This window comes from Tachyglossus aculeatus, chromosome 7 (assembly GCF_015852505.1).
Source record: "Tachyglossus aculeatus isolate mTacAcu1 chromosome 7, mTacAcu1.pri, whole genome shotgun sequence".
In the NCBI taxonomy this organism is placed as follows: Eukaryota; Metazoa; Chordata; class Mammalia; order Monotremata; family Tachyglossidae; genus Tachyglossus; species Tachyglossus aculeatus.
Window position 1 is genome coordinate 52,331,333 of NC_052072.1, and position 15,855 is coordinate 52,347,187.

At 41.3% G+C, this 15,855-nt stretch overlaps 1 protein-coding gene across 1 annotated transcript in view; it reads right to left on the reverse strand.

Moving 5' to 3' along the window:
- The window catches only part of TWIST2 (twist family bHLH transcription factor 2), a 79,393-nt gene extending 73,288 nt beyond the window's left edge, over positions 1 to 6,105 (reverse strand). The window contains exon 1 of the mRNA XM_038749347.1: positions 5,534 to 6,105. Coding sequence (XP_038605275.1) covers positions 5,574 to 6,056 — 483 coding nt within the window. The 5' untranslated portion in view covers positions 6,057 to 6,105 and the 3' untranslated portion in view covers positions 5,534 to 5,573. The remainder of the gene's footprint in view (positions 1 to 5,533) is intronic.
- Positions 6,106 to 15,855: the final 9,750 nt, after the last annotated feature.

Below are 15,855 nucleotides of genomic sequence, written 5' to 3' on the forward strand. Positions count from 1 at the left end.
ACTCGCTGAATCTGTGAGAAGGAGACACTAGCTCTGTGTGGCCACCTCAATGGTGATTTATGGTTGGATCAGTGAGCTCCAGCTGGGTTTTGTATGCTCCAGCTACCTAGTGACCATGGCCTGAAGGGAAAATGATTTCCCAGAGGGACAGAAGGTCCAATCCTGTAGCTACAGCCTTGGTTTCAAAGATCCAGCTTGTTGTTCCTGAGTGCGGCTCTATTATATTCAAAATGTTAAAGAGCCATGTTCACTTTGGAAAACTAGGGACCGCTTTTCAGAACAGAATGATGAAAAAATGTGAAGCACATCAAAACCTCCTCTTGGGGTGAAAAATGGATTGTTACTGACTAATCCACTGTCCACTGGGATGAACCTCCACACAGCCTTTTCCAATCCATTATTTCTCCTGATGATATAACTAAGTAACCAACTGGAGAAAATCCCATCAGGCATCAGTTCCCAATTTTCATCAGTTATGAGAAATGAGTTATTAGTATCTGTGTATCCTATCTTCATAACCACTTAGACATATATTAATTCTACTAAATTGATTTCAAAGTTTAATTCCTAAATTAAGTTTCTAAGTGTTTGCATAATTTTACACAGTCACCCAATTGATATATACACATATATATCAACTGCACAAAATTATTACAATCCAGTTTTTAAATTGTATGATCCGATTTATCCTTTCTTGTTTTCTTTTCCTCAAATATTGAACAATCAATATTCTTGCAGTTTGAAGATTGATTTATCCACCTAATAATGAAGCCATGTAAGCTGTACTGTTGTGTGCACATTTTTTATGGGAATTGAAATACACTGACATTTACCCCAAGATCAAATATAATGTCAGCTTTTCAGGTGAGCTTCCATCTGGGAAATATTTCCTGAGCTGGCGGGCAGTGGAGGGAGTAGCTTGCTATAGGTGTTTTTCAAATGTTACCATACAAGGGTGTATTAAAATTGCCACAAGTCATATGCAACTGATTAAAAAAAAGAGGCATTATTTTGCAGAGGTACATCAGTAGAAATGGTATGGATTTGGAATGAAGCATCTTGTTTGTGTAAAAACACATTTTGCCTTTATTTCTACTTATGTATCCTATAACTCAGTATTGTTTCCAGGGGCACATTTGATTTTGTCGATTAAATTCTCACTTCATTCATTCATCCGTTCATTTATTCAATCATATTTATTGAGCGCTTACTGTGTGCAGAGCACTGTACTAAGCGCTTGAGAAGTACAAGTTGGCGACTTCGGTGTTTGTCCCTTCCCCATATGAAAGTGTTGCATTTGGTACATATTTTACAGCAGATTTATCATTTCCCAGGCAAAGACACAAACATAAACCGACATTTTAAAATGTGCTTACAGGACTTTCAAATACACCAGTGACAATGAATTAGTGTGAAGCTCAAATCTTGAAAAAAACAGACAAAAGCCCTGCCTCCAAATTATCTTTGAAACAATGGGTACATACAATATTTAGTTTTAAATTAACAATGCATTAAGAAAGTGATTAGTAGGAGCATGCCACACCAATAAAAGAGTTTATTATATAACAATTTGCCATGAAGAAGGAATGCCAGAATGAAGTAACTAAAGAAACTTTTTCTAAGATGATCAAATTTAAGAAGCAATGAAGAAACTTTGAAAGGAAAAGACACCCACCAGAGGAATTTGGTTCACTGGTAATAACACTAGCATCTGTCTCATTTGTGTAAGGCTAAATGATGAGAGTTAACAGCTCTGGAGTAAAAAATATGACTTTTCAGGTTTATTAGTGTCAGTAGCTCAAATGAAAAAGGTTGTGCCCCAAACCAGACCTTCCTGGTTTGAGTTTATAACCAAATTACTGCTTCACTTTTGCTTTAAAAGGTTTGATTCCTTTCTTTCTCTCATTCCTCACTCAATTAAAGCTTGACTTACTCTCTTTCCATGGTTCATACTAAAACACAGAATGGAAAAAAATTTTCCAAAATGGTCTGGCATTTTAATACAGCAATAGAGACGCTGTCCTTCAAGGTTTTAATTTTCTTGATCCAGGGGTTTGTAGGTGTGGCTCGGAGAGAGGGTGGTCATGGTACATTTCCTACTAAAAGGTCCAAAGGTTCTCAGAAAATGTCCTTTAGTTGGGTTTACTACCTCATCGAACACCGCTCGATTTGCGTAGTGTACAGACATTCATTTTAATTACATGGAACAGCACTGGAAAACCTCTTACCCTTGGACCAATACTAATCACTCCACTGTTGTTCTTCAAATTCAGGTGGCATCATCCCTGACCTTAAGTCTTTGATTTTCTATTAACAATGCTACTCCTACTATTACTACTACCATTACTACTGCTACTACAACACTGCGGTTTTTTAATATAAGTAGTTTCCAGTCACCATTCAAAGTTATTTCTTGTCCACCATTTCTGCTCTAAAATCCTAGCCAAAGAAGAAAGCCTGGGTAAAGCATTAGTACCAAATTTGTTTAGCCATTTCCTGTGTTGTTCTGCAAACCAAAAAGCAGTTTGGTTAATGTTTTAGAATGGAACAAAGCTTTTGCAGATGCATAAGGACATAGAAATCTGGGTTAATATTGAAAACCAAACTCATAGCATACTACATTCTTTCTGAGCTTAAAAGCAATTTGATGATGAAAAGAACTGTAGGTTTTAATCAGGGTTTTAATGGTCATTTATGGCCATTTTCAAAGGTACAATTATGCTATGTTTCAAGGCATGAAAATAGCTTTAAGAATTTGCTTTAAGGGCTGAATACAAAATAGAAAACAGTACATATGAAATAAGAAATGGAAGGTAATAGACCACATTTGTTAGAAGGGCGTGTGAAAATATACTCTATTAATATAGCCAGCTAGAAACACTTTGGCCAATAAGCTAAATGCGTGTATGTTTCCTAAAATGCATTTTGTTTCTGGTCTTTGTTTACTCTGAAATGCCATCATTTTTCAAATGAAATCCTAATCTTTTCTCCCAAGTTCTTATGTTAAGGAAATATCTATTAGTATTCACTTTCAAAAGTTTTCTTGCCTGGACAACTTTAATTATAATTCTGATGACATTCTGAAACAGCATGTGTGTTAAAGAAAAAAGAGAAGATGCCTTGCCTGATTCATCTTGCTTCTGATGTATTGGACAGCTTGCTGTATTAGGAAGAATTTTCACAAGCTAATATATAAAGAAAATCAACTAGTGGCAGCTCATAATTTAGGAAACAAAAAACAGAATTAATGTATTATTCCATTGTAGTGTTTTAGTACTCAGCCAATCTAAACTTTCATTCCCAGAGAAATATGTGTTTGGGACATTTTACATCTGTTTGACAAAGACAGGAGGAGATTCCCACGAGGAGATTATTTTTGGTTTAAATATTTAGTTCGACTTCCTTTTTTCTAATTGAATCATTATCTTAATGGGGAATGATAATTTTATGAAGTCACTGTTTATTGCTTTGAAAGAATTGCTTTGTTCAGAGAGATTTTCAGGAGAAGCCAAAATCTCCAGAATGCCTAGGTGAATTAATGTCTGTTAGGGGCCCTTCAGCTACAGATTGTCATTTTTAAAGAGCCAAATTAGCCAGAAGGAGAGATACATATTTGGGGGTGACAGCTTCTTTTACCTTGGAGAAATTAGGATAATTCCATTTCTTTTGTTTTTGACTAAAGGAACGGACAGTCACGAAGGCATTTTGAAGGTACCCAAAAAGCTTTTAAACCACATGGAGCAAGAATATCCCATTAAAAAAAAACAAAAAATAAAACAAACTTCTCTAGACTTTCTATTAACCTGTTCTGAGTCACGTTCTTGTATGCATTTCAATCATGAGACTCCTTTTGAAGATGACAATAAGCCATTTGTATCTTCACAGTTAAATCTTGTCTGAAGGACCTTTTGAAGTATTCTGGCCAGTACTAGTGGGTAAAGGACACCCTGAGGCCCCTTTTACCCAAAGTGTGTATGAGGGAAACCTTGAAATGGTAGTGTTTCCCCTTCCTTCCTCCCTTCCCACCTACCGTAAGATGCCGAGGACACATCTCAACCAAATACCATCATTTTCCAATAAACCTGTTTCCAAACTGTGGATCTTTCTTGTCTGACTTTCCCGAATAGCATGAGGGTGGGAAACCCTAAGAGCTTTGAAACTGTGTTCAAATATTCAGGGTTTATAGGAGATGTTAAATAAGTTCCGTAAGGTAGTGACTTTGATCTGATTTAAAGCTTTCCTCTTGTTTAGATCAGCATATCTACCCTTCACTCTGTTCCTCCTCACCCCACCCCCATCCCACTTTCCAGATACTCCACACCAACATATATGAGGGCTCACACACACACACACACACACACACACACACACACACACACACACACACACAAACACACACACACACACTAAAGGGAAGATAAGGAGATGAATATGGTTTACAGTCAAGGGAAATGGGAGGTAGTGAGAATTCAATTCTCCGAATAAAGTCAGAAAATGTGTTTTGAAAGCAGGATAAGCCCTAGGAGTCTGATTCTGGCTTTAATGTTAATGGACTTCAGGAGGATGAGGGACTAACTCACTACCAGCATGACAAATGTTTGCGTTATCTTTATTTGTAAGTGGGTGGGGAACAGGGCACTGACCCAACAGAATCTCAGCCATACACAAACAGCCCATCTGCTGTAGGAACAGGACTTTAGGAAGATCCCAAATGCCCACATGAGAAACAATTCTTGCACCAACTACACCCCTTTTGAAAAAATAACAAAACTAAGAAGAATCCTTTGAGGGCCGCCTAGTCGGTGCTGATTCTTGCAGGGTACAGACCCTCTCTGATGTAAAGAGCAGCTGTTCCAGATCTCCCTGTCAGCATGTTTTACTAGTTGTTTTTCCCTATCTCCCCATTTAAAGGAAGAAAAGGAAAAAAAAAGTTCTTGCTCCATAAGAAATGCCCTCTGTCCTTTTTAAAGATCTGTCCCTTGCCTAGTTTTTCCAGGCGGAATCTCACCATAGTTCAGGTTAGGAAACCTATACAAGGCAGCAAGCAGCATAACAGTAGCAATCGGAGCAGATCCCAGAGTCTAACCATCAAATTTCTTTCCTTTTTGTTTTAAAGAAGAGGAGGGAAGTCAAATTCTCTATCACATTCAGATTCGGAGAACCTGGAGACAGCTCAGTGACTTTGAAGAATCAGAGAAACAGCCTGCTTCTGGAGAGAAGTCTATTTTCTTCCGGTGTCTAGACTAATTACTTACACCCCAAATTTCGAACCCTGCCAGCTTTCTTGGAAACTGGTTGGAAACATGCCTCTCTGTAGAGATGTTTCATGCCTAGAGCCCTGCCATTCTCTCTCCACCCAAAATGCCTGGGTGCCCTGAGCTTAATCCACCCATCATCAACTGCTGTGGTAGATCTGACCCCTTCAATCCCTTGCAGAGAACACTTTCTCCCTCAGTTCCCTAAGGATACTGGATGGAAGAAAGATGGGGGGAAGGTTAAGGGGAGTGAGAGATAAAAACAAATGGGTGCCTACCTCTTTGGCAGCTGCACTCTTCCAGAAATCGGGTGCTGGGCTAGTGGGATGCCGACATGGACCATGCTCCTTCCATCCTCCACACAGAAAAGGCATAACTGAGTCTCTCATGGGCTACATAGCTGCAACTCGTCATCTTATTGTCCATTTCGTCGCTCTGGAGAACCTGGTAGAGGAAGTCTATATACCTGGCTGCAAGCTTGAGGGTCTGAATTTTACTGAGTTTGTCCGAGGGTAGTGTGGGGATGATTTTCCTCAGGGCTGCGAATGCTTCATTGAGAGATTGCGTCCTCTGCCTCTCCCTGACATTGGCCAGGATCCTCTGGCTTTGAAGTTCTTCATAAGACTGGGAGCTGGGACTGGCCTTCTTACCCCGTTTTCCAGGATTGGGGCTGCCATCTTCACTGGATTTCTTACTGTATCTTCTTTTCCTGCCAAATCTTTTTGGCTGTCTCTCGAGCTCCTCTTCGCTGGTTCCCAAGCTATCCACAGGAGAGACAGGAGAACTGGAACTTTCCTCCATTCTTCCTGCAAGGAGGGAGGGGAAGAAACTTAAGACAAACTTTCTCTCTTCCTCTCTCTCTCCTCCCTCTCTCTCTCTCTCTCTCTCTCTCCCTCCCGTGTGTGTGTGTGTGTGTGTGTGTGTGTGTGTGTGTGTGTGTGTGTCTAAATGTATTTTAAATTCCTGAGACAGATCCTTTGGAAAAACAGAAGTTCTGCTGACCAAACGTTTTCCAAGTTTCTCTTATTTCAAGGACGGGTTGTGCAAAAGTTGAGGTCTTAAAGAGAGGAAGTTATTCTAACTTTTTGGAAACTCTAGCTGGGCTCAGTTGCTAAATAGTTGTCAGAAGTGAGGGAGGTGCAGAGCGCTGCTGTGATTGGATGCTTAGGCAAGTGGGAGGATGTTTTTTTTTCTTTTTTTTCATCCCCCCTGCTAAAACTTTCACAGTTTTGGATTACACTTCACTGAAATCTGGGGATTGCACCTCGAAGTAGAAGCCCGTTTGCCAGTCTTTTCCTCTTCCCTTCTCTCATCCCTTCCCCACCCCAATCTAGCTCCCACCAGCACTGTCAGATGAGACACTTTAAAGTGCAAAGCACGGGGCTTTGTGTGAGAAAATTAGGGCTATTCCCAATAGCGATGTGATCATTTCTAGTGAACCCACTTCTCAAAGAAGGCAGGGGAAAACTGGCAGGCTGGGGGAGAGGAAGGGAAGGGGAGAGGAATACTTAGTTGCTCCAAAGGGGAGAAGTCAAAATTATATTTTCTAGCCACACCCGGGCATCAACTTTGTTTTGGGTTAACCCTTCACTCACGTCTCTCCTCACTGCTTGGAGCTGGCTGGCAGGAGGAGAGAGCATAGGATGACTTCCATGGCCTTTTAATGCCCTGCTTATTGCTAAAGGCAAGCCAGGCTGTGGGGCTAAACTGGAAGTTTTAGCTACAGCTCAGAGGTTAATGTTGGGGCTTCTGTAATGTACCCCTTCTGGGCCACTGGGTATGTTTTGCACAAGTGTCTCTCCTCTCTCTCTCTCTGGATTTGTCTATCTCTCTAACTCTGTTGCTCTTTTTCCTCCCACCTTTTTCCCCAGTACTCAATTAATCTATTGATCTGTGATGCTGACTGAGGGTAGAGAACTTTACTAAGCACTTGGGAGATTACAGAGCAATGAGTTTGGTAGACGCCATCTCTCTCCTCAAAAAGCTTTTAATCTAGCTCAAAATGAAAGTTTGGTAGAAACGAGAGTGACGGTGTCCAGAGGGCTTTTGTATCTGCATCCCAGACCTGGAGATAAGACTGCCCCACCACTTAAATTCTCTAGATGGTGGGCTTTTTTTTGGCCCTGTCTCCCTTCATGACTGGTGCTTTTTAGGTCCCCGTTGGGTTTTGGGGTGAAGTGGTCTCCCTCAGCCCTCTCTAATCCAGTGGGCCTGGAGGTGAGAGGGATAGTGATTGCCTCCTGAAATTAGGTCTGTGGGGGTGATGTAGTTAACTGACAGCTGTGGGGGCAGGGTACACATTCTACCTCAAGTGTCTTGGAATGGGAAGCAGCCAAGAAGACTGTGGCTCCACTTCTGTCTTGCTCCTCTCCTGGTAAACCGTTGTCAGTCAGTCAATCAATTGTATTTACTGAGTGCTTACTGTGTTCATAGCACGGTACTAAGTGCTGGGCCCTGCCTCTCTCCAGTTCCTTGCTTCTTGCCATAGGTCCTCTCTGGCCCTGGGCACAGTTAAGAATGGATTTCACCTGGCTAAGTTCGACAACTGACGGGCTTTATATTGGATAGTTCAGCAAGCATTGAGTCTCTCTCTCTCTCTCTCTCTCTCTCTCTCTCTCTCTCTCTCTCTCTTTATCTTTATCTCTGGAATTGCATATGGCAACAGCTGCCTTTTCCCTTGATATTTTAATTTTCAGTGCTCTGTCTCTCTCCTCCTCTGTTCCTGCCCCCAGTTTCTGTAGCCTGGAAGTGGCACCGGATTTCATACCAACCCAGAAAGGGAATGCCATAGTTCTGTAGGAAAGGGAAGATCAGGGGTTTTGAGACTGGGAAATGCTCCAGATTCAGGAAAACTGTGAACTGTCACAAAATGGCACATATAATGTCATTCCAGAACTCTGCTTGCCTGGTCTAATGTATGCAATGTCACGAGCAACTCATTGTCTGATATTCTCTAGAGCCATCAGGGGCTACCCAAATCTTATCCTGTTTGGCCGTAGAAATACTCTCGTCCTTAAGGATCCTGGCTCTTTCCTACTGTTGCTCCAGAGCTGCCCATCACCTTCTAGCTGATCCATATTGGCCTTCAAGACCAGAATTTGAGGCTCTGGGGACTCTTGCTTTTGGCATTCCCCATCAGGCTTGCCCTCACCTTCTTTAGGATCCAGGGCCAAGCCAGGAACCAGACTCAAATCCAGCAGGAAAGAGGAGCAATTTCATTGCCAGAACTGGGGCTTTAGAAATGAAAGCATTTTTCACTCATTTATTCAGTTACATTTATGGAGCACTTACTGTGTGCAGAGCACTGTACTAAGCACTTGGGAGAGTAAATTATAACAATAAGCAGACAAATTCTTGCCCACAAGGGGCTTACAAACTAGAGGGGGAGACAGATATTAATATAAATAAATTCAGATATGTACATAAATGTTGTAGGGCTGGGACAGGGGGAATGAATAAAGGGAGCAAGTCAAAGCGATGCAGAGGAAGTGGGAGAAGGGGAAAGGGGGACTAAGGGAAGGCCTTTTGGAGGAGTACTGAAGCTTCGAGGTAAGGTTGCTATCCACCGGTCTCTTGCCCACACCCTTCTTAAGAGACATTCATTCATTCGATTGTATTTATTAAGCATTTATTTTTTGCAGAGCACTATACTAAGTCCTTAGGAGAGTACAATACACCAATAAACAGTCACACTCCCTGTCCACATTGAGCTTACAGTCTAGAGGCAGGGGAACAGTATGGAGCTAACAGGGAAGAGATGATGCAAGAGCAATCCCACTTCAGCCAGCTCCACTTGTGTTAGGTAGTAGCAGGGCCAGCCCTCTCAACAGCCTGAATCCCAGATATCCGACTCAGACAGGGACGGGATGGGCTGGGCCGAGACTAACCTCTGCCCATATTGTTGGGATTTCACCCACCACAGCTGCCAGTCCCTCTCCTCTCCACCATCTACAGCTCACCTTGACCCGTCAATATTCCCCTCTGCTCAAAATGAAAAGTGAGAACTGAAGCTTCTGTCTTTGAGGGGAGGTCGACATAGGTCTCAGGGGTGACTAGGGCAGCAAAATACTTTTTTGAGCAGCTCATATCCAAATCTCAGATCACATTTCTCCAGAGACTGGGAACAAAGATATTTCTAAAATCACTTGGTAAAATATCCACGACAGTGGCCACCTTTGACAGCAGGGCCGGAAAAGGGTTAACCTGCCATTTCTTTTAAAGCTGGTTTTAAAATCCATGCCCATATTTAAACCAAAGGGCTTTCCAATACAGAAAATATTAAATAAAATATTATTCTATCTTACATACTGAAAAATGATGACATTGAAAATGCAGTATTGTTTTTATTGAAATGTGAAATTGTTATGCCATCTGCATGAGTGATTTTATTTTATTTTACATATATCTGGACACAGGTTTAAATGCACATTTTTAGAAAAGACATACTGATTATTGCAGTGAGGTTGTTAAGCTTCAGATTCATTTGTCTAAAATTCACACTTTTTCTGGGAGTTTCACTCTTTCTAGACCTGTTCACATAACACCTCATTAAAGTCAGCTGAGGGCTTTTGGAGCAGAAGCAATAGAAGTAAGGGGAGCTTTTTAAAATAAATCTAAGTAGGAGAACAGCTATTAAGGTGGGATTTTGACAGTCTTTTCATGATTTTTGCTCCTTCCATTGATACTTAAGGTGACATTTTGGGGAGTTTTCTGAAATGTCTCTGTCACCTAGAGTATTAAGCACAAGCAAAGGCGTAGTTTAAAGGGAAATATTTGCTTCCTGATTTTCCCCTCGACAAGTTCTTCAGTGATCCTCTCAGAAAATGATTTTTTTCTTAGTGTTTGAGGTTTAAGTGGTTTGGATTTTTCAGTCATACACAGATCTCACTAGAGATAATATCACGGTGACCTCCCCGCGCTGAAAAAAAAAATGAAATGTCACAAAATTGAAGGAGCTGGAGAAGGATTTTGACGCAGAAAGCTGAATACAGAGAAAATGTGCATGTTTCAAGTTATTATTGTCAGTTACCTCTTGCTTCCACCAAGACAGTCATTCAAGATGTGAACCCCAAAGTTTCATGACCTGTTTGAAGTGGCTCAGAGTGTTTTCTTTCTCTGGCAGTTAGCTCTGGGTTTTAGGACTGGAGGTAGTTTTATGGCTTTGATGCCTTTGAAAATATTCCCAGGTGACCCGGTCTCAATTAGGCTCTTGCCTAATACAGAACTGTCAAGGAAGCATGTCTGGTCAGGGCAGGAACTAGGCCACTTTATTGAAGCTGAAAAGCCCACTCGAAAAGAGAAAATCTTTAAGCTATTTTGTTTGTGTTTTTCTGTTTCTATCCTGCCCTAGTTCCTGAATGAAAGCAAGAACATTTTATATAAAGCCCGTTTCTCAGACTGCCTACGTAGAGAACTCATTCTGGGGATAAGATCAGGCCCTCTTTTATTTAGAAAAATACATATATTTTTTTCAAACAACATTTTTTTTCTCCTATTTGTTTAGCATCAAAAAAAGGTGGGGAGAGAGGCTCTGATGGACAGACTGTAAAATAAATCAGTTTAAGAGAGTACTTAGAAAAATATTCAATTTGGTGGCAATTGTGACAAAATAATAACTTTATTTTGATTTAGTCCTGCTTTATTACTATGGTTTTTATAATAATGCATGAAGGGGTATTCAGGGGTCATTTAATGCAACCTCCTGCCTCTGACAGGGCTACTTAAACTACTGCAGAGAGACTCTACCTATACCTGCCCTTTGCTTAAAAATCACTGGGGAAATGTGTTTCAGCATCTCATAATTCTTTACAAATCACTTGGACTATTCTACTCCCTGCTTGCTATTTCTCACTAATGGTCATGCTTGGCAGCCTTTGAACCTCATCGGTCTGCAGTTTTGATTAAAGCAGATTGCAGCCTCAAGGTGAGCATTAGATTTATCGCTATTCTGATTGTTTTGTGCACTGAAGTTGAAGAATGTCTACATATCACAGATCCTTGTTGCAGCGTGGTTCAGTGGAAAGAGCCCGGGCTTTGGAGCCAGAGGTCATGGGTTCAAATCCTGGCTCTGCCACTTGTCAGCTGTGTGACTTTGGGCAAGTCACTTCACTTCTCTGGGCCTCAGTTCCCTCATCTGTAAAATGGGGATGAAGACTGTGAGCCCCCCATGGGACAACCTGATCACCTTGTAAACTCCCCAGCGCTTAGAACAGTGCTTTGCACATAGTAAGCACTTAATAAATGCCATCTTATCTGAAGTCCAATATCCTTTTCCCACACCCAAACATTGTCAGAAAATTACAGTTCATTAGGAAAACAAGATTTTTCATAAGAATTGCTGTTTGTTCATTATTGGATGAGGTGAAAAAACATGTAGTAGGTGATTGCTGTTTGTTCATTATTGGATGAGGTGAAAAAACATGTAGTAGGTGCTCAATAAATGTCATTCATAACAGCAGGCAAGCAAACCTCTGAATTAGAAAAATATGAATGGAAGGAACCTTTCTGTCCCAGCCACCAAACAGCTCTTCAGAGTTCCACAGAAAGAGACAATCTAAGTCTTCTGATCCTACATTCAGATATGAGGCTTACAAGTTAACTGTCTGCAACTGATTTTTGATTGAAATAAAAAAGCACTGAGAAAGATAAGTGGACGTTTTTCCAGAGTCCTCTCATTGGCTCGAAGAAGTCCTTAGCTCTTAGTTTGATGAGAAAGCTGTTTTGCTGAAAAATGGCAAGGATACTTTAGAAAAGATATTAGTGGGTTTGGGGTTTTTTTATAACTTTTTACAGATGTAACTAGAGCAACTAGGCTCAGCCTAAGCCAGTCTTTCCAAAGTAGTGTCAGAAGGACTTCACTCTCTTCCTCAAAAATCTTTGCTGTCTCCCCATTGCTTCTCATCGAAAGTAAGAACCCTGATCACTGGCTTCAAGATATTCCATCAGCTGGCTCCCTATTCCCTATCTGCTCCATTCTTTTGTTTTTCCTAAGGTATTTTTAAAGTGCTTACTATATACTAGTAATTGTTACTAAGCACTGGATTTGATACAAGCTAATCAAACAAAAACTCACTATTGGCTTTGAAGCTCTCCATTACCTTGCCCCTTCTAACCTCACCTCCCTGCTCTCCTTCTACATCCCAGTCTGTACATTCCGCTCCTCTGGTGCTAACCTTCTCACTGTCACTCTATCTCTCCTGTCTTTCCTCTGACCCATCATGGCCCATGTCCTACCTCTGGCCTGGAATGCCCTCCCTCCTCAAGTCCGCCGAACAATCACTCTTCCCCCCGTTAAAAGCCCTATTGAAGGTACATTGCCTTCAAGAGGCCTTCTCAGACTAAGCCCTTTTCCTCATCTCCCCTGTGTCACCTCGACTCGCTCCCTTTCCCCCCACCCCCTCCTCACAGCACTTAGGTATATAATCGATCAATCAATTGTATTTATTGAGCGCTTACTGTGTGCAGAGCACTGTACTAAGCGCTTGGGAAGTACAAGTTGGCAACATATAGAGACAGTCCCTACTCAACAGTGGGCTCACAGTCTAGAAGGGGGAGACAGAGAACAAAACCAAACATACTAACAAAATTAAATAAATAGAATAGATATGTACAAGTAAAATAAATAAATAAATAGAGTAATAAATATGTACAAACATATATACATATATACAGGTGCTGTGGGGAAGGGAAGGAGGTAAGATGGGGGGATGGAGAGGGGCATGAGGGGGAGAGGAAGGAAGGGGCTCAGTCTGGGAGCCCCAGACTCAGGTATATATACTTATATCTGTAATTCTACTTATTTATATTGATGCCTGTTTACTTGTTTTGATGTCTGTCTTCCCCCCTGTAGACTGTAAGCCTGTTGTGGGCGGAGATTGTCTCTCTTAATTGTTGTATTGCATTCATTCATTCATTCATTCAATCGTATTTATTGAGTGCTTACTGTGTGCAGAGCACTGTACTAAGCACTTGGGATGTACAAGTTGGCATCATATATGGACGGTTCCTACCCAACAAAGGGCTCACAGTCTAGAAGGGGGAGACAGACAACAAAACAAAACATGTGGACAGGTGTCAAGTTGTCAGAACAAATAGAATTAAAGCTAAATGCACATCATTAACAAAATAAATAGAATGGTAAATATGTACAAGTAAAATAAATAGAGTAATAAATATGTACAAACATATATACAGGTGCTGTAGGGAGGGGAAGGAGGTAGGGTTGGGGGGATGGGGAGGAGGAGAGGAAAAAGGGGGCTCAGTCTGGGAAGGCCTTTTGGAGGAGGTGAGCTCTCAGTAGGGCTTTGACTTCCAAGCACATAGTACAGTGCTCTGCTCACAGTAAGCACTCAATAAATATGATTTAATGAATGAATGAAGATAATCAGGTTGGATACTGTCCATGTCCCATATGGAGCTCACACTCTTAGTCCCCATTTTATAGATGAGAGAACTGAGGCACAGAGAATTTAAGTGACTTGCCCAAGGTCACACAACAGACAAGTGGCAGAGCTAGGATTAAAACCCAGGCTCATGCTCTCTGATTTCCGGGCTCATTCTTTATCCACTGGACCATACTTCTTCTCTATTCTTTTTTCTCCTGCTCTATCCCAGATTGTGCTCCTTTCTCTCCTTAAGCAAACTTCTTAACTGTCCCTTGCTTTCAACTGTGCTACCTCAGATCCATTGCTCACACCTGACATGTGGAACCTCCTGACCCCTCCTTCACCTAGCTTTCTTCACCCTTCCAAAATACTCCTAAAAAGTCAGGTCCTCATGGGCAGGGAACCGTCTACCAACTTTGTTTCATTATACTCTCCTAGATGCTTAGTACAGTGTTCCACTCACAGTAAGTTCTCAATAAATGGCAATGATTGATTCTGGAGGACCTTTCCTGACTAATCTCCATACCCTTCCAGTCATGCCATTTTAGCCACCTTAGTACTCACATATGTATTTATTTATTTACTTATACCTCTGATTTGAGTCTCCCCTCCCCTTTTTGCCTATTGTCTATCTGCCAAGTGTGTCTGCCTGCTCCACTGGATGGTAAGTTCACTGAGGGAATCTTATGTCCTGTTTCTTTATTATATTCACCAAACACCTAATGCAGTAGATGCTCAGTACTACCGATACTGATTTTATAGTATAAATTGAATAATTTGAATTCATCTAAAATCCTTCTGGTTTGAAGTATTTTAAACCCTTCAATTGCAGGTCAGGTTGATTTCCCAGATACTATTTAGAAATCCATGGAAATTGAAGCTAGACAAGAGACAGTGGTAGTTTAATGATAGGGAGAAGCAGCGTGGCTGAGAGAAGCAGCGTGGCTCAGTGAAAAGAGCACAGGCTCTGGAGTCAGAGGTCATGGGTTCAAAACCCAGCTCAGCCAATTGTCAGCTGTGTAACTTTGGGCAAGTCACTTAACTTCTCTGTGCCTCAGTTACCTCATCTGTAAAATGGGGATTAAGACTGTGAGCCCCCCGAGGGACAACCTGATCACCTTGTAACCTCCCCAGCACTTAGAACAGTGTTTTGCATGTAGTAAGCGCTTAATAAATGCCATTATTATTATTATTATTATTTATTCTCCCAGTGACTTGTTCTGATAAGTACCCAAACTGAAGTAAAAAATGATCCAGCTGGCAAAAGGTTTGTGATGGTTGGCCAGGGTATGCTTGCCTCCCTTTAGTTTTTTGTTTGTTTGTTTTTAATGGCATTATTTTAAGTGCTTACTATGTGTCAGGTGTTGTTCTAAGCATTGGGGTATCTACAAGCTAATCAGGTTGGACACAGTCCATGTCCCACATTGAGCTCACAGTCTTAATCCCCATTTTACTGATGAGGGAACTAAGGCCCAGAGAGGTGAAGTTACTTGCCCAAGGTCACATAACAGACAAGTGGCAGAGCTGGAATTAAAACCCAGATGCTTCTGATGCCCATATCCATGCTGTAACCACAGACTATGTGGCTTCTAGCCTCCTGTGACTAGCCCCCTTCTCATGCACCCAAATAAATAACATTGATGGATTGTTGCACACATTGTTTTTACTGACATTGCAGTTGCATTTTCTCTAGATAGATGCATGCTATTGGAATAACTTCCCAAAAAGCATTTTGGGCATATCTCCCCTCTACTCAAGTGCTTCCAATGATTGCCTTTTTATCTCCTCATCAGACAGAAACTCAGCACCATTGTATTCAAGGCACCCAAACAGCCCTCTCTCACTTGATTATCCCTGCTCCTCTCCTACTACAACCCAATCCACACACTTTGCTTTTGTAACACCGACTGATTCATTCATTCATTCAATCATATTTATTGAGCCCTTACAGTGTGCAGAGCACTGTACTAAGTGCTTGAGAGAATACAATACTACAATAAACAGTGACATTCCCTGCCTACAACTATTTTAAAATCTAGAGGGGAGGAGACAGACATCTATACAAATAAATAAAATTACAGATATATAGTTAAGGAGGAGGGAAGAGCAAAGGGAGCAAGTTAGGGCAATGCAGACCAGAGTGGGAGGTGAAGAACAGCAGCACTTAGTCTGGCAAGACCTTTTGGAGGTGATGTGCCTTCAATAAGGTTTTGAAG